Raw genomic sequence first — 23,743 nt, 5'->3', positions numbered from 1 at the left:
CTGCAGGGGGCACGGACAAAATGAGTGGGCCACTTGTCTCTGAGACCTGCTCGGGTCTGGAAGACGCTTCTGACTCTAAGTCTCCGCTGAGCTCAAGGTTCAGGGAACCGCTCACCCACGCTCGGTTCCAGGAGCTCTTCGGAGGCGCAGAGCAGGAGCCGGAGCTATCAGCGGAGCCCTGCTTACCCTGGCTGTGCAGGCTGTGGAGGAGGCGAACCTGCGCCTGTTCTGGGCCGGGGGCGTGGCGCGTGCTGCTGGCGCGGCTGCCCCCGCTGCGCTGGCTGCCCCACTATCGCTGGCGAGCCTGGCTGCTCGGAGATGCTGTGGCTGGAGTGACAGTGGGCGTCGTGCACGTGCCCCAGGGTGAGAGGCCCCCAACTCCAATCTGTCGGGGTTCCAAGTTATGGGGGCCTTCCAGGGAGGAGCCCTGGGGAGTAATGGGGTTGTGAGTTAGTGTCTCTGCAGGGGGGAGGACCAGAGAGGGGGAACTTGAGGTTCAGTTTAGGAGGAGGACTCCATCACAATTCCCCACCCCCCATGCCCCCTCATCTGTGCAACCCTGTGGGGGCATTTTGGACTCTGTCTTGCCTCAGAGGCTTGGAGAGAGGTGCAAAACCTGCCACCCAGGACGTGGGCAGGGATCTGTGACCGACCTTGCCAGCCTCGCGATCCCCCACTGAGATCCATTAACCTCTCAGCTCCTGCAGGCAGGTGTCAGGATTCATAGTCTCTGATGGCCAAGAGTGTGGGGAAAGGCAATACCAGGAGGTTGCGGTCCCCCCCCCCCAACTCCCACCCCTCCACTCACACACTTTTCCTTCTACTTATCTCCCCCCCACGCCCACCCTCAGGCATGGCTTTTGCCCTCCTGGCCTCGGTGCCCCCGGTGTTCGGACTCTACACTTCTTTCTTTCCTGTCCTTATCTACAGTTTGCTGGGCACTGGGAGACACCTGTCCACGGGTGAGTGGCCAGGCTGCCTATGACTTCTCTTTGGGATGAAAATAGGAGGTGTTTGTTTGTTTTGAGAGAGTCTTACTGAACAGTCTGAAGTGCTTCACAGACCAGGCGGTCTCAAACTCAGAGATCCACCAACTTCTGCCCTCTCCTGTGCTGGTGTTAAAAGCTGAGCCAAACAGACCCTGGCAAGGCTGCTACTTGGAAGTTTTGGGGTTCTATTCCCCTCTGCCACCTTCCTTCACCTACTTGCCACCTCTCTTGGGATCCCCAGCCCATTTCCCTCCTTTGCACAGAACTCTGTGCCCTCCCCCCAAGGCTTGCATGAGTGGGTCCAGAGGCTGGATGAGTTCACATAGATGTCCTTGTTCCCGGTGAAATTTAGTTAAAAGGAACAAACAACTCCAGGCCTTGAAGGGAAAGAGGTGCACACTTAGCACACGGTCTGCTGAGAGTCTGAGGTGGGGACACTTTTTACAAGTGGGTGCACTTTCCCTCCCTGGCCACTGGTTCCCGGCTGCTGCATCAGCTTGTGACCCCAGGGTCTTCAAGTAGGCAGCTAAAAGAGCAGCTAGGACAGCCACACCCAGGCTCCAGAACTGTTCCTCTGCCTCATGCTGCACGACTGCTAACTCTGCATTTGGCCCATGGCTGCAGGAACTTTCGCAGTACTCAGCCTAATGACCGGTTCGGTAGTTGAGAGGCTGGTGCCCGAACCCCTCGCGGGGAACCTCAGTACAATCGAAAGGGAGCAATTGGAAGCTCAGAGAGTTGGGGCAGCAGCTGCTGTGGCCTTCGGGAGTGGAACACTGATGGTAAGGGAGCACCCCGTGAGGAACCTAGAGGATGGGTCCACCGAAGAGGACCAGAACAGATGGGGTGGGGAAGTGGGGAGGTTAGGAACAGCCTTGGGTTCAGGTCCTGAGGGGCAGATGTGCAGTGGGGAAGCTGGTGCATTGCAGCTGGCTGGTCTGTTGGAGATTTCACACCCCCTACCTCACCTCCCGCCCCCGCCGCCTTCTCTACAGCTGGGGATGTTCATGCTGCAGCTTGGTGTCCTGTCCACATTTTTATCCGAGCCTGTGGTCAAGGCGCTGACCAGCGGGGCCGCGCTGCACGTGCTGGTGTCCCAGCTGCCAAGCCTCTTAGGATTGTCTCTCCCACGCCAGATCGGCTGCTTTTCCCTCTTCAAGGTGGGTGTGGGAAAAGAGATTTCTAGAAGTCACTGGAAAAGGGCAACTGGAAAGGAGAAGGAGGGATGGAGTAAGCAACAAGGAAGGAGGGTGCGTGAGGGCGCCAGAGAGGTAGATGCCTTTGATGGATTAGTGTTGAGTCTGGCGGCGGGGGGGGGGGGGGTGGGGGGGTTGGGGGGGTGGGGGTGTGTGTGTCAATCAATGCTGACATCTGGCCTTTGCTCACGGTCCCTGCTCGCAGACGCTGGCTGCGGTGCTCACGGCACTGCCTCGGAGCAGTCCTGCGGAACTGACCATCTCGGCGCTCAGCCTGGCGTTGCTAGTGCCGGTCAAGGAGCTGAACGTGCGATTCCGGGACAGGCTACCCACTCCAATCCCTGGAGAAGTTGTCATGGTGAGGGTGCCCTAGGTCCCTGGGCCCTGCTGTGTCCCATCCCTTCCTGTCCTGTAGTATCTGAAGGCTGCTGCCCCCTTGTGGAATGCACAAATGTCAGAAGTGAGAGGTCTCGTTGGCCCGCGTACTTTCCCAACGATTACTTGATTCCTGTGTAATCCCCAAGATTATTCTATTCCTTTGTAAATGAGTGTCAGAGCTTCCCACTGGTAACTCAAATAGGCTCAGATACAGTGCAGCGTCTTCATTTAGAACGGCTCAACTGTCCGTCAACCCCAAAGGTTTCTGCCCACCTCCCTTTGTCTATCTCTCCAGGCCAACGCTGTGCCTCTTCCTGCACTGTGGCCTCAGCCGCTGCTACACCTTGAGAACACCCGGACCCCCACTGGGATTCTCTTTCACCAAAGAGATTCTCTTTCACCAAAGGCCTCCCCCACCCTCCCCACGCCCCCCCCCCCCTCCTGCCTCTTTCTAGGCCCTAATGTGTTACTTTCTTCAGGTGCTTCTGGCCTCTGTGCTGTGTTTCACCTCTTCTCTGGACACAAGATACAACGTGAAGGTGGTGGGACTGTTGCCTAGAGGGTGAGAGAAAGAAGATGCCAGCTTTTTCTTCCCCTACCTCTCCCACAGATACCCTCCCTTCGCCTGCCCCATCCTATTTCCCTGTAATACCCAACCACACCCTTACGGTGGATCCCTCCCTCTCTCTCTAGATTTCCCCGACCCCTCCTCCCGACCCTGGATGAGCTGCCCAGGATACTGGCCGATTCGCTGCCCATTGCCTTGGTTACTTTTGCTGTGTCCACCTCCCTAGCCTCCATCTATGCAGACAAGTATAGCTATGCTATAGACCCCAACCAGGTGTGACTCTTGGCTGTATCAGAATTAACCCCTCCTTAGCTTTACTACCCACAATGCCTCTGTCTTCTTTCTCTTCATCCCACTGCTCTTCCTTCTAGGAACTCTTGGCCCACGGTGTCTCCAACCTCATTTCCTCTCTCTTCTCTTGCTTTCCCAACTCGGCCACACTGGCTACAACCAGCTTATTAGTGGATGCTGGTGGGAATACGCAGGTAAGACGACGTCCTTGCCTGAGGAGAAAGGACAGGGCATTCAGACCGGGGAGACAGCAGAGGGTGGAGAAACAGGTGGATATGCCATAGCATCTAGCGTTGGAGGATGGGAATGAGAGAAGGGAGTATACAGAGGAGGCTTAAGACAGTAGTGGAGAGCCGGGCGTGGTGGCGCACGCCTTTAATCCCAGCACAAGGAACTGACAAAAGCTATGACATCAGGCTGGAGAGATGGCTCAGTGGTTAGGAGCACTGTCTACTCTTCTAGAGGTCCTGAGTTCAATTCCCAGCAACCACATGGTGGCTCACAACCATCTATAATGTGATCTGATGCCCTCTTCTGACATGCAGGTGTACATACATATATACACATAAAATAAATAAATAAATTAATTAATTAAAAAGAAGAAGAAGAGGAAGAAAGAAAAAAGCTATGACATTCCAGATGTAATTAAAAACAACAGTAGAATTCTGAAGTAGGAAGGCTGACTGAGGCCAGGGGGCTCTTGTGGGGCTCAAGGCAGGCTGGTGAACAGAGAACTGCTGTGCTTGAACATTGGCTCCCCGTGGATATAAAGGCCAGGAGCTCAATTCTCCAGCTCTATGGGCATGGGGCCCTGTCTGGAAGACAGAGATGCCAGGGCCAGGGGACTAGCTAGGCTGCTCTGTGTCACCAAGCTCTGGGTTTGACTGAGAGACCCTGCCTCAGTGAGAAAGGTGGAGGGTGACAGAGGAAAGGTCCCTGTGTGGAACTCTACAAGAACTGTGACGCAGGTGTATTGTCCCTACACACACTTGTACTTCTACCCACACTCAAACATGAACAAGTGAGCACATGCACACACACACACACACACACACACCACACACCTATAAATGTAAGAGATGGAATTCTGATGTTTCCCATAAAGATCTCTTTAAAAAGGAAAGAAGTATTACACGCCACTCTCACCCTAGTCCCCCCGCCCCCCCACCCCACTTTGTTGGTTTCCTTAGCAGATGTTAGTCTGCTTGTCATTAATACCAAAGGACCTTTTCAGATGGAGGCGGGCTACAAGAAGAGGGAGGGTATAGCCGGGTGTGGTGGCTCACACCTTTAATCCCAGCACTTGAGAGGCAGAGGCAGGCGAATCATTGTGCGTTCAAGGCCAGCCTGGTCTACAAAGTGAGTCCAGGATAGCCAAGGCTACACAGAGGAACCCTGTCTCAAAAAACAAAACGAAAGAACAGAATAGGGAGGGTGAACTGCATACACCTGGAGGAGACGGGCAAATGATAGGCACTTAGCCTGGGGAGGGGCTAAGTGTGACTGACAGCATCAAGAAGAGGGTGAGGAGGCCACCTGTTTGTGTGGAAGGAGGTTTGGGAGGAGGGAGACTTGGGGGGCGGGGATTCTGAAGCAGATGAGACAGGCTGGCCAGCGAGACCGGCTCCCACCCAGGTGGGGCTGGAGGAGGTTCTCCTGTCTTTCCTTCCCTGCAGCTGGCTGGCCTCTTCTCCTGCGCTGTGGTCCTGTCAGTGCTGCTGTGGCTGGGGCCCTTCTTCTACTATCTGCCCAAGGTAGGCGGGGTAGGGTGGGGTGGGGGTGGGGGGTGGGGTTGGCGATGGGGTGGGGGGGAGGGGGAAGAACAGGCACTGTGCCCTTGAGTGGGAACTGTCTGGATTCCAGAACCTTTGTCCTGATGACGGCCTGGCTTCTCTTATCTCCAGGCTGTTCTGGCTTGCATTAATATCTCCAGCATGCGCCAGATGCTCTTCCAGATGCGGGAACTTCCACAGCTATGGCGCGTCAGCCACGTGGACTTTGTGAGAAATGGCGTTATCCCAGGTTGCCGCCCCCCAAGTATCCCCTGCCTCTGCCATGGACCAAAGCTGATCGCCCCAAGTTCTTTAACACCCATGCAACGTCCAACACACACACAAGCTCATCCATAGGTCGGAAGAGGAAAGGGGGGTGGGGTGTGAATGTTGGTTTGGGGGTATTTTGGGTGGTTCTGAAGATTGAACCCAGAATTCACGAATATTAGCAGAGTTCCCTACCACGGACCTCCCAACTGGGATAGGGTCTGATGCTGTATTTGGTGTGAACACTTGTGAGCTATCCACCGTGCTTCCGGTCTCCTGGGTCATCCTCTCTCTTGTCCTTGAACCCGTTACTTCTGGGAAATACACCCATATCCATGTCCTTCAGGCTGTGTGGATGGTCACGTGGTTGGCTGTAGTGACCCTGAATGTGGACCTGGGCCTGGCTGTGGGTGTGGTCGTCTCTATGATGACGGTGGTCTGCCGAACTCAGAGGTGAGCACGGAGATGGGGAGCGGCATAGATACTCTGGGGTGACTTGGGCCAGGCCAGGCTAGGCTGGGACTCTAACCTTAGATTCTTCCCTAGGGTGCAGTGCCTTGCCCTTGGACTGGCTGAGGGGACGGAGCTCTACAGGCCACTCAGAGAGAGCCATAAGGTGGGTGGGCTGCAGCCGAAGGAGGAAGGAGTGATCCCGGCAGGGCATTCCTGACTGTCTTACTCCTTAGCTCCTCCAGGTTCCTGGCCTCTGTATCCTGAGCTATCCAGCACCGCTCTACTTTGCAACCCGTGGGCAGTTCCGCCGCATCATGGAGTGGCATCTGGGGCTTGGAGAAAGAAGCGTGGTGAGGGTTTGGGTCAAGGAGGAGTGTGGACCTTCCGGGTTTGGGAGGCCCATACATTCCGAGTACAGTACCTGTAATCTTCTTGGTTTTCTCTATTTATAGCCAGGTAGTCTACCTGACAAAGGTGAGATGGGATGACAGAGAGGGAGATTTGGTCGTGAAGCACAGACTGGTCTGGGTACCCGTGCCTCCTCCCATCTTAGGTGCGGAGCCCATCAGAGTGGTGGTCCTCGACTTCAGTGGCATCCCCTTTGCAGATGCTGCAGGGGCCGGGGAAGTGGTCCAGGTGAGGGAGTAGTGAAGCTAAGGAAAAACTCCTCATCCCTCTGATGCCCTTGACTGGGTTTAACCCCTTTGTCTGATTTCTCCAGCTCACCAGACGATGCCAGGACGCTGGGATCTGCCTTCTCCTGGCTCAGTGTAATGGTGTGTGGTGTGAGCAACAGAGGGGCAGGAGGCGGGGGACTGACTGGCCGTGTGGGAGGATGGATTCAGGAGGCCCAGCACCTGACCCTCTTCCCACACAGCCTTAGTGCTGGAGACCTTGACCCGGGCGGGACTCCTGGAGAGAATGACTCCAGAACAGCTCTTTGTGAGTGTCCAGGATGCAGCTGCGCATGCCCTGGAGCGGCTGGTAAGGGCAGTAGCATGGAGAGTGGGAGCCAGGAGGTGCTGGGCTAGGGTAAGGGTTAGGTGGACTACCCTGGATAGATGGGAACCCGGGAAGAGGGGCTTGGAGATGGGACTGAGGGAGATGAAGAGGGAAGTGGGAGGAGCTATCTAGCAGACTAGAGGGCAGAGGTAGGCATACCCTTAACCTCCACATGGGAGGCAGAGGCAGGAAGATTTCTTTGAATTCGAGACCAGTCTGGTCTACATATTGAGTTCTAGAACAACCAGAGGTACACAGAGAATCCCTACCTCAAAAAACCAACCAACCAACCAAAAACCAGCCAAATTTGGGAGTCTGGACCACCCTTTACCAAGGGTGAAGAACGGAACCAAGGTTTCCAAAGGAGTGATATATCTCCAGGGCACCGATAAGTGGCAGAGAATGTGACCGCTAATGTCCCAAACCGTCCCATGTCTTCTCCAGAAACCCACGGGCCCAAAGATTTGCACGGTGTGGGTCTGACCAAGGCCATTTGGAGTGTGAGAGGCCCTGATAGCATGTGTGTGAGGAAGGCCACAGTCCCTGAGACCCGCTGGTGCAACCAATAAGATGAAGCTGCGAGTGCCTGCAGCCCACGATGTGGGGCTTGGCATCTGCATGTGAACCTCTCCAGACCCGCTCTTCCCCAACTCCCCCACCCCCACCTCCCGCCCAGGCCCCCAGTGCCCAAAGTACTGCAGAGACACAAGTAAAAATGGCTTTCGCCGTGTGTTCACCAGCTCCACAGAACTCCAGTCACAGTGCTTTCTGTGGGGAAATGTCAGAGCCGGTACACACGGTTCTGGATCCAGAGCTGGGGTGGGGTGCATGTCCCAGGGGTTGCACATTGGGAGTTTTCCTGCCCCTCAGGAGGTGAGAGTGTTTCCACATGAGGGTCTCAGAGTCCTTCTGGGCTCTTTGGCACTTGGATTGTGAAACACCCCCCTCCCCATTTCCTGCCTCATAGGAATGGGGTCAGGGGAGGACTTGGCACTGGCTGTGGGGGAGGGTATGGCCTCTGGTCACTCAACAGAAAAGAAGGGTGTCACCAGGACAAACCCATTAGGGATCAGATTGGTGGAAAGAGATGGTCAGGAAGTCGGGGTGCTCATCAATGGGGTGCTCAGGGGTTGGAGGGGTTCCTGGGGTTCCTGTCAGGGAGGGACAGGAGGCAGGCCCAGCCTGACATTGGGAAGGCCCGAATCAGTCACTCAGAGGTCATGCACTGCAGCCGGTGTTTGAAGAACAGCAGGCGAGTTTTGGCCACTTGACTTTGGTCCAGTGATCCCGGGTAACGGTAGCGGGCGTAAGTTTCAGCCCCTGCGCCCTTTGATACCCATGGCAGCTTCACCTTCGATGCATGATCCACAACCACATCAGAGCAGGAGCCAACACGAAGGGAACCAAGTCCATCCAGGAAGAATTCTGGGGTTGGAGGTGGGGAGAGCAAACCGTTAAGGCTCCTGAAGGTGGAGAAAGCCATTTCCTAGGGAGAACTGAAATCTAGGGCTTGGAGGGCGGCTACACAAAACCAGCTTATTTTGGTTTATTTTTGTTTGTTTGTTTTTGTTGTTTTTTGGTTGCTTTTGTTGTTGTTGTTGTTTGGTTTTTGTTTTTCGAGGCAGGGTTTTTCTGTGTAGCCCTGGCTGTCCTGGACTCGCTTTGTAGACCAGGCTGGCCTCCAACTCACAGAGATCCGCTTGCCTCTGCCTCCAGAGTGCTGGGATTAAAGGCGTGCGCCACCACACCCAGCCACTTCGGTTTGTTTCACTCTTGTGTAAAGTGGAGTTCATTTCATAGAGACCTCTAAGTAGGGTCTGAACCTGGGGAAGCAGCTGGCAGTAGGGTGACCTTTGCAGTAGAGGGGAAGTTCAAGGCCGACCAGCAGCTGTGCTGTCTGACGTGTAAATGGGATGATAGGCCGAAGTTGGAGATTTTGATTTAGCTCAGGTGCAGCCCTGGTAACCTCAGGCAGAACTACCAAAGGGAGGGCGGTGGGAGGGCGTGAGTGGAAGCAGGCCCCGCCAGGAGCTGCACCTGGACCTTCCCACGCCTTGCCAGAAGAGGGCGCCACTCACCCAGGTGTGCCACCCGGTTGAGGCGCGGGTCAAATCCCACCTCGCGCACTTTGTCTGTGCGCGCCAGGAAGAAGTTGGCCACGCCGTCGGTGACCACGCAGCTTGGGAAGCCGACGAGCTCGTGGTGGTAGCCGCGCTTTTGCCGGAGGCAGTCCCCAAGGCCTGGGGCGCCTGGCTCCAAGCTCAGCAGGTGCCGGTAGGTGGTAGAGAAGCCTGAGATCTCCCGCACCGCGCCCCCTACCTGCGGGGAGCCAGCGGATGCTCCAGTTAGGACAAGGTCCCCGAGAGTAGGGCGCTCCCTAGAGGCGCCCCCTAGGCGTCAGCACCACAGAGACCCAGACTATCTCCCGGGGTGGCGTCACATGTTAAGGCCCTTCTCCCCTCCCACATTCCGCTCCCCTCCCCTACCAGGTCCAGGGGCGTCCTCTCTAGCACGTCCACAAGCTTCTCTAGCCGGGTGCGTGCCGTGAAGACAAAGTCGTCGTCCGCCCACAGCACGTATTTGGTGGTTACCTGGGACACTGCAAGGTTCCGACCTGCGAACCAACCCTAGGAGAGTTGTATACGGTTGGGGAGTCTGTAGAAAACAGGGAAGCCTCTAACATCTCCCCCCCCCCTTCCCTGACCCCTCGAATCAGTCTGTGCTGGTCTCTAGAAGTTTGAGTGCTTTCCGATGACCGGAAACTGTGGTTTTAAAAACCCGAAGGTTCCCAATCCTCTTCCTAGGGATCTTGAGTCTTTTGGAGAAGGGTGTTGAGATGTGTTTTGTTGCTTCGTGCATCCGTTCATGCTATAACTATAGGTATTAAGCACCATTTCAAGAATGCAGAACGTATGAGATAGGCAGAATTCCTGATTCCAGGAACCCTTAAAAAGGGGCACACACTTGTTTCTGAGGCAGGTGGTCCGTTATCACTACCCTGGAAGTGGCTATCGGAGGGCAACGCCCCCTTCCCAGAGTCCCCTAGCGCCTCGGACCCCCACCCCCGACCGGCGCTCTGGCTCAGCTTTGCGGGCTGCGCACCTTGGCGAAGGGCATGAAATAGTGCTCCACGTAGGGATCGCTAATGCGCTCCGGTTTGTCGCTGTCGTCAGCGATGACTATGGTGACAGTGGGGTAAAAGCGTCGGATGCTGGCAATGAGTGTCCGCAGCCGATCATAACGAAGAAAGGTCTTGGTGGCAATGGTGACTAGAGCACTAATGTTGTACTGGGCTGAAAGCAAGATGCAGGGTGCGGAGAGTGGGTGGGCGAGGGGGGAGTGAGAAAGAGAAATGGGAAAGCAGCCTCTCCCGGGGCCAACCCCCTCTTTATTTCCCTAATCCCTCAGCCTCACCTCCCTGGGGTAGAGATGAAGGTGGGTACAGCCGAGGGTTGGGAGGATGTCTTATGCGGATGGTGAAGGCAACTTCATGTCCCTTGGTGGAGAACCGGACTGGGAAGAAAGGACGTGGAATTGGGCCCTTAAGGCTAGAAGAACGGTCTCTTCAGCAGACCAATATTTAAATTACTAGTCTGTATTCTCCCTTTCCAGACCTTGGTGGGCAAGAACATACAGTTCTGATTTTTGTGAAACTTACGTTTCGTTGTGTTGCGGTGCTGGGGATTGAATTTACAGTTTAAGACACACGTTCCTGGCAAACGCTCTACCACCGAGCTATATTCCCAGCCCTATTTTTGTTCCAGGGGATGACCTGAAACTTCCGGTTCTATTGAGTGAGACTGTAGGCATCTCCTGAGGAGACACCATGGAGTGTTCTGAGCAGTGCCTGGAAGTGAGCCCACAGTCTCGTGCATGCACAGTACCCATCTCCTGCACAGAAACTAGCAGCTCAGGGTGTGGGACAAAGACAATGTACCCCCTCCCCACACACACACCTTTTGGCATTTTACGTAGCCTTGGTTGGTTTGGAGTTGTTGCATGGCCCAGGCTCTCATCAACACCAAGGCAATTCTCCTACCTGCCTCAGTTTCCTGAGTGCTGGGATTATAGGTGAGCATTACGACAAGTAGGTAAAAGCTAACTTTAAACAATGTTAGTCTTGGGTTGGAGAGATGGCTCAGAGGTTAAAAGCACTGACTGCTCTTCCAGAGGTCCTGAGTTCAATTCCCAGCAACCACATGGTGGCTCATGACCATCTATAATGAGATCTGGTGCCCTCTTCTGGTGTGCTGAGAATATTGTGTAAATAATAAATAAGTCTTTTTTTTAAATGTTAGTCTTTCCTGAGTATTTACTACATGCCATAGAGATACACACATATACACGTATATATACACATACATGCACACACGTATACATACATACACATGTGTATATACACATACATATATTTATGTGTATATACATACATACACACACATACACATATATGACAGGGTCTTGCTATGGAGTCTAGGCTACTCTTGTTTCTCCTGCTGTAGCTTCCCAAGTACTAACGTTATAGGCTTGAACCACTGTACTTTGCTCTGTGCTACCTACATGGCTTTAAGAATTTCTGTAAATTAGGTGTGGTGGCCTCCACTTGTCATCTTGGGAGGCAGGAACTTGAGGCCCAGGAGTCAAGGTCGCCTGGATAGTGAACTTGAAGCCAGCCAGAGCTGCATGAGATGGGGTGGCTTCAAAAATAAAACAAGAAATTGAAAAATGCATTTAAAAGGGACGAAGCCATTTAATCTTCCCTGCGATCTTATTAAATAAGTTCCTAATACAGGAAGTGCAGCTCTGGCACAGAAAAGTAAATGGCCCCCACTGCACACAGCAGAGCTCTGGGGATGTCATTATTCTGGTCTTAGGCTAAGTCAATAAGAAAAGTCTAGTGTTACACTGTGGCATTAAATAAAAATGGAGGCAAGGAACACAGATTGCCTCAATCAAAGAGGACACATTGGAGCACAGTGTCAACATCAAAAAGGAATGTCCTGATCTGCAAAGAGAGTCCAGGACAGCTGGAGCTGTCACACAGAGCCCTGTCTCAGAAAGCCAAAGGAGAAACAAATAAATAAATAAATAAATAAATAAAAACACCAACTCTAACCTCAGCACCAAAAAATGATGGAGCTGGGTGAGGTGGTGCACGCCTTAATCCCAGTTAGAGGCAGGCAGATCAATGTGAGTTCGAGGCCAGGCCTGGTCTACAAATCAAGTCCAGGATAACCAAGGGCTACACAGAGAAAACCCTGTCTTGAAAAACAAAAACAAAGAAGGAGTCAGTCATGAAAAGATCTTGGAGGAGAACATTCCAGAAGGAGGGCAGATGCAAAGGCCCTAAGGTAGAAGCAGACTCAGTGAAGCAAGCTTTGGAGAGAAAGCAAGCTTGGCAAGGTGAGTGCCAGGCTAGTAACAGCACCTGAAACTTGTGGCTCCGCTGACGCTGACGGTGGAGTGATGATGGGCAGAGTGAAAACACACCCAAGGCTCTGGTTTCCCCTGGCCTGTTTTGGCCACAAACAAACAAAGGCTCCTCTCACTCCAGGCCCTGCTGGCCCACTTGTAACATTCATTGTGTGTCTAAGCAGTTCTGGCCACTGCCTCGGGCCTCCCACACCCTCTACTGTTTGCTTCCTGGGTTCTCTCTGTTCTTTCAGCAGGTCCCTACCCTCCCCCTCCAGGTCTCCCACCTGTGTCTGCAGTGTTGGCCTGGTAGCTTCGGCTGTTGTATGTGACCAGTTGCAGCTGCCGGTTGAGTTTATCCAGACTGGAGCTGGCAAGGATGAGATTTGGCTGCCCCTCTCCAGTGAGAGTCACTCCTGTCACTTCCCCTGCTACGTCCCAGGTGCCCAGGGAAGCGGCCAGGCTCACCTGGCGGAGGACAAGAGAGAGCAGGGTTAGTCCCCTGACACACCCCTTGTCTTTTCGATCCTTGCATACCTCTTGGTGGATCTGTCATCCTCCAAGCATTTTCCAGGCCCATAGGGCCTGTTTGCTGTTTTCTCTCACCTGATAGACCTCCTGAATAGAAAGTTCCTGTAGGCTTAGCCCTGGAAGAATGGGGAGGCAGAATTACACAGACAGTCTTGGATTTGCCCTCGCTTTCTCTCTGCTTTCCCCCCCCCCACACACCACCACACAGAACTTCGTGTTCACCCCTCCCAGGGAGGCCACAGCAGTGTACAACCCACCCTGGAGGGACCGCTTTTTTTTTTTTTTTTTTTTTTTTTGGTTTTTGGTTTTTGGTTTGAGACAGGGTTTCTCTGTGTATCCTTGGCTGTCCTGGACTCACTTTGTAGACCAGGCTGACCTCGAACTCACAGCGATCCACCTGCCTCTGCCTCTCAAGTGCTGGGATTAAAGGCGCATGCCACCATGCCTGGCTTGGGACCGCTTTTTAAGTCCTCCTGGTCCTCTCTTCTTCCGTGGTTTGCCCTGCCTGCCCAGATATCAAAGAGGGGATCCTCTCCACAAACCTCTCAGGGGCTTTGTAATCCCTAACAACTTTAGACTCCCTTCTGCCCCCCCCCATCTGCCACCTCCCAAGCCCCCTCTGGCAGAGGTTCCCACCTTTCATTCCATGCTTCTCTCACTTTTCTCTATTGAGCCTGTAGCTCTGCCAACCCCTCCCCCGCCACCTTCCTTACCTGGCACCAGGATGCTCCTGAGGGGCTGAACCTCCACACCCTGCAGGGGATACTGTAAGGGGGAATTGGCAGGGGCGATGAGCAGCTGCTCAGCCAGGGACGGGCTCCTGGAGTGCAGAGGGAAGGACAAAGGAGTCAGAGGAGAAGAGATCTTTCTGCCAAAAGGGCCAGTATGGGACCGCCACTGCCCTCCCTGGGAACAAGAGCTGGAGCCTCCTTTCTCACTGGTACCTTGCAAGGAACGCCTGGTATTCTTGTTCCCTAAGGACAGAAACAGCCCTCAGCTCCTCAGGGTCGAAGGCTTTGGAGAGGTCAACCGCTCGAATCTGTCTCTGGAAAGGCAAAGCAAAGCGCCCTCCCCTGGACTCACAGCTGCAGTTGTTCTGAGTCAGGCGCCTGAAGTGGGAAGAAGGGTCTTTAGAATCCAGCTCCCTAAGCTCCGGTTACCTCATTAGCATCCCACACGTCGATCCTTCCACTCTGCCCACAGACGGCTTTATAGAGGTGTGGAGTAGGAACCAGTTACTGGGATGTCTACGTAGCCGCCGCTCAGGAACCGTTCTAGAATCACAAGTCTACATTAAGCCAGCGGGCAGTCTCTGGGCGCTCTAATGCCCGCACATCCTCCCATACCCTAGCGGAGGTGACAAGGACAACAGATTTGCCATCTCGCCCACCCTTCCCCAATTCAAGCCTTGGTAACCCTCTTCACCCGCCTCTTCACTGCACCCAACCCGGTCAGCTGAAAGCAGCTTCTGAGTCCAGCATTGGAGGAAACAAAAGCTCCCCAGCCACCCACTCCAGCATGCTCGGCGGGCGTTGTCGCCGCTTCGCCGAGGTCTGCACTCACCCCACCACATGCTCCTTGATCCTGACAGGGATGTGTGCGTAGCGGGGCTCAGGAGCAAGGTCTAGCGGATCGAGCCTCGGGGGACCTTGTGGGGGCGACCACAATGCCAGAGGGCTCGGGAGACCTGGCGCGTCTCGGGTGCGGGCGTACAAGAGCCCCAGCGAGGCACAGGCGAGCAGCAGTACTAGCGCATACAGGGCCCGGTGGCCCAGCCGCATCCTGAGAAGGGGGGAGGGTGACAAGTGACTCGGGGCTGAGGGAAGGTGAGGGCTGGGGCTTTGGATCTCGCCGCCTTAGAGGGGCGCACAGGTTCCCAAGGCCATCCATCTCCTCTCGGCACGGCGCGTACCCCCGGGTCTCCCTATTTTCTAACGCACCTCTCTCCTTCCCCCTTCCCCCTTCCTCCTCCTCCTCCTTCTTCTTCTCTCTCTCTCTCTCTCTCTCTCTCTCTCTCTCTCTCTCTCCTCTCTCTCTCTCTCTCTCTCTCTCTCTCTCTCTCTCTCTCTCTCTCTCTCTCTCTCTCTCACACACACACACACACATTTAGTCACATTTAGGTTCCCGCACACAGCCCAGGCCCGGCATCGAGATATGCAGCACCTTGGGGACCCAGTCCTCCAGGTCCCCACCCCCACCCCACCCGTATCACCGGGACCCGAGTGCTGCAGAAGGGCGGTGTACAACACCTGGCCTGTCAAGGAAGGCACGGTTTCGCGCCCGCGCCTGCGAGTGCCCGGCCGAGGTGACCCCCTCGGGTGGCTTCCGTGCGCCACCGGGACGTTGCGCGGGGCCCGGTGTTCCTGCCCACACCTCGGCCGCCGGGAGCGCGAGCGCACTGACCTGTCTAACGCTCTAGGGCCGCGGCAAGATCGCGGTCCGGGCGGTGCCCGGCTCTCCGCCCCGGCCGGGGGTTCCTCATGAGGCCGGGACGGCCTGATGCGGGAGCTAGGCGGGAGCCTGACAGCGCGGGGGGCTCCGACTCCTCCCGCCTACGGACTCCCGGGCTTTGTAGACCGCGCGGTGGGGGTGGTTCTGGACGTTTCCTCCTGGGGAGAACTGAATCGTAGATCCGCCGCGCCCCAGCCCCGGCTTGCAACAAAGCTGGGGAGCTCTGGCACCGAGCGAGGGCTCAGGCCCCCGCCCGGCTCTCAAACCGCAGCGCCGCTCCCGGGCTGGATGCCGCAGAGGCTCCCGGGCTGCGCGGGGATGGCGAGCGCCCCGGCGCCTTCTGGCGGGCGCACAGAAGATTGCTCAGGCGAGGAGCCCTCGCGGGAAGGTCCCCTTCTCTTCTCGGTCCCGCTACCCTTCGCCCCCAAGCCGCGGTGACTCAGAGGCGGTTCAAGATCCCCGCGATTTCTCCATTCACTCAACGTGTAGCCCAAGAAAGGCAGTTGGGTGTAGTTGGTAGGAGGCCCGCCCGAGTGTGGTCTAAGCTCAGTGCAAGGAAAACTTGAGTGGTAGGACGAGAAAAAGAAAGCCAGCCAGCCCTGGACATAAACACTGCCTAGGGAGTAACAAAGGCGCAGCCTCCCTCTGGCCTTGTCTCCGAGTTCCAGCCGAGGCAAGCCGTTACTCAGTGGCCTACTTCCCCTAACTGCTTCTTGGTACAGACTTGCAGAGAACAACTGAAAGTGGTCAGATGGGAAGTGGTTCTTTCAAATGTAAGCAATAAATAGGGGGCTTGATTCCTGCCACTGACCAGAATTAAAGTCCTATGGTTCTCAGAAGGATCCAAATTTAATATAATAGTAATAAAAAACACGCAGAATGTGATTTTAAAAATGTGTATGAAGCGAAGATAGGGACTATCGAGAGGACTGTGTGTGTGTCCGCCCGGGGTGGGGGAGGGGAGTCCCACTCTTTTTAAACCAAGAGTTCCAGATCAAACATTAAAGTAAAATTAGAAAAACTTTAAAAACCAACGTCTTTTTTGTTTGTTTGTTTACAATTGGAAGAGATGCATAAGCAAGAGATAAGGGGAAATATTAACAAACCTGCCTATATAAAAACGCTTGATAGTTGGCAGGTGAGAGAGCCAAAGTTATGGGGGTTGGTGAGGGTTTGTTTTTTTCTGCCTCACCCCCACCCCCGCCCCGGGTCCTCGGCTCTCCCGATGCAACAGAGTCATACTCCTGTTTGTTGCTTTTCCAAGGAAGAAGAAGCCAAAGTTATGTTTTAAGTTTTTATTTATTTATTTTTTTAAAGGTTTTTTGAGACAGGGTTTCTCTGTGTAACAGTCCTGGCTATCCTGGACTCGCTTTTGTAGACCAGCTTGGCCTCGGACTCAGCACTCAGCGATCTGCCTGCCTCTGCCTCCCAAGTGCTGGGATTAAAGGGGTACATCACCAAGCCCAGCTTAAGTTTTAATTATTGTGCCTAAGAAAGCCATAAAACAAAAATACCTGTAACCTGTGAGCCCCTTACCCAAGAACAGATTCTTCCTGAGATATTTTCTGAAAAGGCTGTGGTCTAGATATGATAAACCCTACACGTTCACTTCCCTAAACAAGTTTAGTGGACGCAACTGCACCAGATGTACTTGATGAAAGGTAGATGGGAGGTGTGTGGGCAGGAAGTGCTCCAGGAATGTAAGCTTGCCCCAGTGTGACCAAGGCTTAAAGTACGCAGCCCTGTGGGTTTGCCTATATAAGCATCTGGCCAATGTAGCTCATGGCTATTTCTGGGAACCCAGGAACGGAGCTGGCCAGTATTTAATTAAAACTTGCTTCTAATTTGGCTCAAAAGTTGGGGTAGTGGTCTTACTGTTACCCCATGGGATTAACAGACTTGGTGCTGCGTGCTTATAATCCTAGTACTGTGGAGGCAGAAGCTGTAGAGTGACTAGGGTTAAGTTTGGTTTCGGCTACACTAGTGAGACCCTGTCAGAAAGCCACCGGTTTTAAGAGCCTTTTGTTCTCTTCCAGAGGACCCCAAGTTTGATTCCCAGCATCCATGTTGGGTGGCTTACAAGTGCCTGTTAACTCTAACACCAGGAGATTTGGTGCCTCTTCTGGTCTCCGCAGGCACACACACACACACACACACACACACACACATACATGTACACAAGTGTTGAGGCTTAAGCTCAGTGATAGAGTGCTTGTTCTTTTTGATATTTGCCATAATAGTTTCTCTACATATGAAGATCTCATCTAAAACACACATAACATATGTTCTCTTTTATATGTATGCACACATATACATACATGTGTCTATGTTTATGTGTCAGAACAGTCTGTTAGGATGTGATGCTTTGGATGAAGAGTGCCTCCCAATCAGCTGAGGTAGTTGAACACGTGGTCTCTACATGGGGACACTGCGGAGTGCAGCTTCCCTGGAGAAGGCACCAGATTAGGGGCAGGCTTTGGGGGTTCATAGCTTCACCCCATTTCCTGTTCACTCCCTCCACTTGATTTCTGTCGATTAAGGTGTGATCTCTCACTTTCTGGCTCCTGTTGCCCTCCATGCCTCCCACCACAGTGGACTTCTACCCCTGAAACACAAGCCCAAACAAACTTCCCTCTTTCAGTTGGCTTTAGTCATGTTATTATCTCACCACAACAGAAAAGTCACAAGTCCACAGGCTATGCCCAGAGTCAGGAAGATGCCACCTTTTGGGCAGAAAAGATAGCTCGGCCAGGAAAAGCAATTGCTACTCAAGTTTGTCTCCCTGAGGTAGACCCCCATGTGCTCTCACGCAAACACACAAATAATAAACTTCTTGATCAGTGTGGTCGCAAAGACTTTGTGACAATTTCTAACCCTTCATTATCACTGATGACCAAAATCTTAAAAAACAAACAAACAACAACAGCAACAACAAAAACCCCTTAGTTTGTACTTTTAGAAAGTATTATGGACTGGATGTAAATATGCTTTTGTTTTGATCTCAAGTGTGGGATGGGAAACAGCCTTGTGAGAGAACAGGTGATGTTTTATCCACTAGAAGAGGGACCGCCTCTGTCAGGGCCTTGGCAAAGAACACCAAAGTAGGATGGACACCGAGAGGAGATAGATAATTATGAGCCAAAACAAGCGGCTGGGCCTTTTGCTCTTGGCATCTTTTCCTATTGTTTGGTTGTTCATTGCTTAGAGAGAACGCTTTCAGGTTCCTGGTCCGGCTGCTGCTCTGGCTTCCTGCAGCTTCGGTTGCAGTCCCCTTTGCTGAATTACGGGTCTGCTGGAATCCTGCCCACTACGCCAGTGGAATCGCTCCCAGGAACTGAGTCTAAAAAGGCCTACTTCTGTTCCCTTTAACCTCTTTTTTCTCCTATCTAGGGTAGGTGGGTTGAAGGGACGTATAAGCACTAAAGAAGCCCAAATAAGTGGATTTTTAAAAAGTTCAAGTTACAGTATTATATATTTATATTTTGGACTTATATATATGAAAATACTTTAGCGTTATCAAATTACGTGCTTCATTGCATTCTGTAATAAAATGAGGAATAAAATAATAAAAGATGCCCTGAGCCCGATGTCACTGGCCTGTGACACCAGCACCCTGGGAGCTGAAGCAAGGTGATCGGAATTTTTAGGGTACCTTGGGCTGATGAGCAGTTTAAGGCCAGCCTGGGCAGTGAAGTGAGACCCTTTATTTATTTATTTATTTTAAGTTTTTTGAGACAGGGATTCTCTGTGTAGCCTTGGCTGTCCTGGACTCACTTTGTAGACCAGGCTGGCCTCGAACTCACAGCTATCTACCTGCCTCTGCCTCCCGAGGGCTGGGATTAAAGGCGTGAGCCACCATGCCTGGCTTGAGACTCTTTCTTTAAAATAAAAAGAGCTGAGGATGTAGCTCTCCGAGAGCACTTGCTGGGGCTGGAGAGGTGGCCCAGTGGCTGAGAGTGTTTGTGGTTCCCCAGAGGGATGGTACACGCCTCTAATCCAAGCACTCAGGAGGCAGAGGCAGGAGTATCTCTGGTAATCCAAACAAGAAAGAGTGCGAGTGGCTCTCACAGAGAACCTGCGTTTGCTTCCCATCACCCATGGGGTATTCCTTACACCTGCCTGTAATTCTAGTTCCAGAGGATCCAGTGCCACCTTTCACATGTGCACACACCCACACACAGACCCACGGAGAGACAGAGAACACATGTACACACACCCACACAACACACATGACAACAACCAGTTGTCACTTTCCCTGTGCCAATCGTTAGAAGCGCTGAGCATACAGGTTATTCATTTAAGACCATCTAATAATCCCACAATGCAAGTGCCCTCTTCTCATTCCCTGCATGAGCAAACACCAATCCCTCAGCTGAGAAAAGGCAAAATTAAGATGAAAACTTGGCAGCATCTGCCCACATAACCAGTGCACTATGCTGCCTCCAAGCCATACACAGATGGCTATGATTGTTGTCCAAAACAAAACCCTAAGCTTAATTAAAACATATGTTTTGATTTTTTTCCTTTTAACGCAAGTATGAACTTTATAGAAAACAATGTCAAAAAGTTGGACTTATCTCTCCAGATGAAACCCTCAGCCATAAAACGTAATTCATTACCAAAGACAATAGAGACTACATTTTAAATTTCACTATAAAAATGCTCTTAGTTGGGGGTAGTGGTGTTTGTATTCCGAGCTAGGCAAGAGGTACCTCAGGAGGGTCACTTGAGTCTGAGAGTTTTGAAACAGCCTAGGCAAATCTATGTTTTTTGTTGTTGTTGTTGTTTTTTAATGCTTTTGCTGGAGAGATGGCTCAGAGGTTAAATGCACTGGCTGCTTTTCCAAAGATCCTGAGTTCAATTCCCAGCAACCACATGGCTCACAATCATCTCTAATGTGATCTGTGCCCTCTTCTGCTGTGCAGGTGTATGTGTAGTTAGAACACTGTATACATAATAAAAAATAGATCTTTTAAAAAATGCTCTTGAGGGGGCTGGGAAGATGGCTTGGCAGTTATGATCACTGGCTGATCTCCCAGAGGACATGGGTTAAGTTCCCAGAACCCATTTGGCCTTTTATAACTCTCTGTAGCTCCAGTTCTGGGAGACCCAATGCCCTCTTCTGAGCTCGTTGGGTACCTCACACATGTAGGCAGATCACTCACGCACATAAGACAAAATTAATCCTTTTTTAAAAAGATGGATTTTGAGCCGGGCGTGGTGGCGCACGCCTTTAATCCCAGCACTCGGGAGGCAGAGGCAGGCGGATCGCTGTGAGTTCGAGGCCAGCCTGGTCTACAAAGTGAGTCCAGGATGGCCAAGGCTACACAGAGAAACCCTGTCTCAAAAAAAAAAAAAAAAAGATGGATTTTGTATTAAAGAAATTTCTTATAAAATAAAAAAAATAAGACAGACAGTGGAAGATATTTGTTCTTCAGGAAACATAGTTGTTCTCACTCTTCTTGGGAATCACTTGACTTGTAGGCTTCTGTGTTATTAGGGATACTGAAGCTGGTAAGAGTAAACCCAAGTTACACACACAGCTTTCCTTTACACGTGAGCTGAATCAAGCAGTGGTCTCTTAAACTGCCTTCTGTATGTGATAAATTGTCATAAAGAGGCTTTTCAAAAGAACTTACATTAATAGTGTGCCTGTGTGTGCACATGTGTGCACGCACCGTGAGAGTGTCACAACTGCAGTGTGGAGATCAGAGGACATGTTGACAATGTCTGTGTTTTCTTTTCTTTTTTTTTTTTTTTTTTGAGTTCCTGGATGAAATTCAGACTTCCAGGCTTGGCAGCAAGTGCCTTTTCCTAATGACCCATTTCATTAGTCTAAGCGGTTTTAGATTTGTGTGTGTGTGTGTGTGTGTATGTTTTGTTTTTTCAAGACAGGGTTTCTCTGTGTAGCCTTGGCTGTCCTGGACTCACTGTGTAGATCAGACTAGCCTTGAACTCACAGCGATCTGCCTGCCTCTGTCTCCCAGTGCTGGGATTAAAGGTGTGAGCCATTGTGTATGTTTTAGTGTAATGTTTTGCTTGCATGTATATTTGTTCACTCCATGTGTCCTGGGGACCTGTGGAGACCAGAATGTTTCAGAGACCCTGGAACTGGAGTTAGACAGACAGTTGTGAACCACCATCTGGGTGCTAGGAACCAAACCATCTCTCCAGTCCTTGGTTTATCTTTCTCATAAAGACAAACAAGCTTTTTGGACTCATTTCAGCCTTTAGTCAAAAGTTAGGACAGAAAAAGTTAAAAATGAAGGTAGATTCCAGAAAGTAATAATTAACTGGTTAAAACAAGAGGAGACTTGAGAGATAAGAGCACTTGCTGCTTGTAAACTTTTATTCTCCTGTTTCAGTTGTCTCTGAGGCTTCCTGCCTCTGTCTGCTAACCAAGGCCTAGTCCTGGAAGCTTCTAGCCTCCATACAATCTAACCTAGGGCTAGAATGTTTTCAGTCTCTGAGACTTACTGCTTAATAAGATCACCCTTTCTTGTTACTGAGCTCTTGAATGGCTGGTTTAACTCATCTGTTCTGGCTCAAATTCCTCTCCAAACTGACTGATTCAATCTGGCTTCTCTCTCAGCCCAGAATTGCTCTGCTTGGCCTCCGACTAACTCAGCAATCTGCTCTAATCTTCTGGCTTTTTCTCATTTTCTGGCTCATTCTGTCTTCACCTGAGTTCTCTCTCTTTGCATCCCATCTCTCTATTACTGTCCTGGTAAAACTGCCTCTTCTTTCTGCAAAACTGCCTCTTAAATAGCTTCCCTTTCCCCTCTCTTCTCATGAGAGTTGGGCGTATCCTATTCTGTCAAATCCTCTCTGATTCGTCACCTTTTCTGCCACTCAGTTAGACATCACTTTCAAACATGGGCGCTTCCTTCTATAAACTAACTTGACCTTCATTGTTTGGGATTAAAGGCGTGTGCCACCACTCCTGGGCCTACTTTTCTTTACTTGAAACTTGCTCTATACTAGACTGGCCAGTCTTTTGGATTAAAGGCATGCTTGTATTCCAGCTGGATCACATAGATCTAGAAGGTTCCTCTTGCAGAGGACCCAGGGTTAGTTCCCATTAAGTTATCATCTGTAACTCTAGTTCCGGGGGGGTGGGGGGGTCTCATGCTTGCTTCTGACCTCCATGACACCAGGCATGTGCATGTGGGTGCACGTACATGTGTGCGAACAAGCACTTATATATACAAAACAATTCTTTAGAAAAGGAAGAAGATAGGTTGGTCTAGTGAGATGTGAGATGGCTTCGTGGGCTAACTTTAGTTTGACGTCCAGTGGTGGAAGGAGAGAACCAAATCCTGCAAGTGGTCCTCTGACCTCCACACAAGCTTGGGAACGAACACACACACACACACACACACACACACACACACACAAAATGTAATTTTAAGAACCTTTAAAATAATTTTTAGAAAACAAAACAAAACAAGGGCTGGAGGGATGGCTCAGCAGTTAAGAGCACTGGTTGTTCTTCCAGAGGACCCGGGTTCAGTGCTCAATTCCCAGCACCCACATGGCACTTAACAGTTTTCTGTAACTCTAGTTTTAGGGGATCCAACTCTCTCACACATGCAGGCAAAATACCAATATACATAAAATAAAAAAAATAAGCAACTTATCTTTTAAAAAAACAATACAATACAATACAATAGGAGGGGCTAGAAAGTTAGCTCTCGGGTAAGAGGACTGGCTGCTCTTCTAGAAGACATCGGTTTGATCCCTGGCACCCACATGGCAGGTAGCCATGGCCCTAGGAGATCTGACAACAACTTTCGGCCTCCAAGGACACTAGGCATGCAAGGCAAAATAAGACAAAACAAAACATAATGTGACCTTCTATTGAATCCTGGTCCTCATTCAGAGAAAATGGCTATAATGAAAACTTTGAGGGGATCTGACAAAGCAGGAAAGAGGGTGGTAGGTTAGTGAAAGTTAATGTTTCATTTGGTTAAAAGATAAACATTAAAAGGTAAACGTTAAGTTTCTTAAAGTTGATAACTGCTATCTAAGAAAAGCTTGTTTTTTAAAGGTGTATTCTAAAGCACAAAGCAGCACGGCTGCTTGATGTACGTGTCCTGCTCTCAGACTGTTCTGCAAAGGGTTGGGGACTGGCTCAGAAGTTCAGACCCCTGGGGTCAGTTCCCAGCACCCACTTGGCGGCTCCCAACTGTCTGTAACTCCAGTCCCAGGAACTCAGTGCCCTCTTCTGGTCTCTGAGGGCTCCAGGCACACAAGTACTACACAGACATTCAGGTGAAAAATCCATATACATTAAAATAAATTTAAAAATTGTTCAGAAAAAAACAGCAATATATATGTGAAGTGGAAAATATATGCATATCGACTACAACAGACACATTTCATTTGGTTTTTTGTTTTTGTTTTTCGAGACAAGGTTTCTCTGTGTAGCCT

At 51.5% G+C, this 23,743-nt stretch overlaps 2 protein-coding genes across 2 annotated transcripts; one reads left to right on the top strand and one right to left on the bottom strand.

Annotated features, from left to right (window-relative positions):
• Positions 1-7,499, top strand: LOC127210883 (solute carrier family 26 member 10). The gene is made up of 18 exons (XM_051170651.1): positions 1-363; positions 852-962; positions 1,614-1,771; positions 1,985-2,149; positions 2,391-2,543; positions 3,043-3,125; positions 3,257-3,404; positions 3,503-3,616; positions 5,099-5,176; positions 5,327-5,422; positions 5,808-5,914; positions 6,008-6,077; positions 6,148-6,264; positions 6,367-6,370; positions 6,468-6,550; positions 6,636-6,690; positions 6,792-6,898; positions 7,361-7,499. The coding sequence occupies exons 1-18, from the start codon at positions 21-23 to the stop codon at positions 7,397-7,399; spliced, it is 2,031 nt and encodes a 676-aa protein (XP_051026608.1). The 5' UTR covers positions 1-20; the 3' UTR covers positions 7,400-7,499.
• Positions 7,500-7,626: 127 nt separating this feature from the next.
• On the bottom strand, positions 7,627-15,404 carry B4galnt1 (beta-1,4-N-acetyl-galactosaminyltransferase 1). The gene is made up of 11 exons (XM_051170369.1): positions 15,263-15,404; positions 14,423-14,641; positions 13,804-13,968; positions 13,573-13,679; positions 12,935-12,975; positions 12,616-12,796; positions 10,331-10,429; positions 10,019-10,209; positions 9,403-9,543; positions 8,995-9,235; positions 7,627-8,341 (listed from the first exon to the last, which is right to left on the bottom strand). Exons 2-11 carry the CDS (start codon positions 14,638-14,640, stop codon positions 8,124-8,126), a joined length of 1,602 nt encoding a protein of 533 aa, XP_051026326.1. The 5' UTR covers position 14,641; positions 15,263-15,404; the 3' UTR covers positions 7,627-8,123.
• Between the last annotated feature and the right edge of the window lie 8,339 nt (positions 15,405-23,743).

This window comes from Acomys russatus, chromosome 28, assembly GCF_903995435.1.
Source record: "Acomys russatus chromosome 28, mAcoRus1.1, whole genome shotgun sequence".
NCBI classification, from domain to species: Eukaryota; Metazoa; Chordata; class Mammalia; order Rodentia; family Muridae; genus Acomys; species Acomys russatus.
The sequence above is the reverse complement of the archived record's forward strand: the minus strand, read 5'-3'. Positions and strand labels throughout refer to the sequence as shown.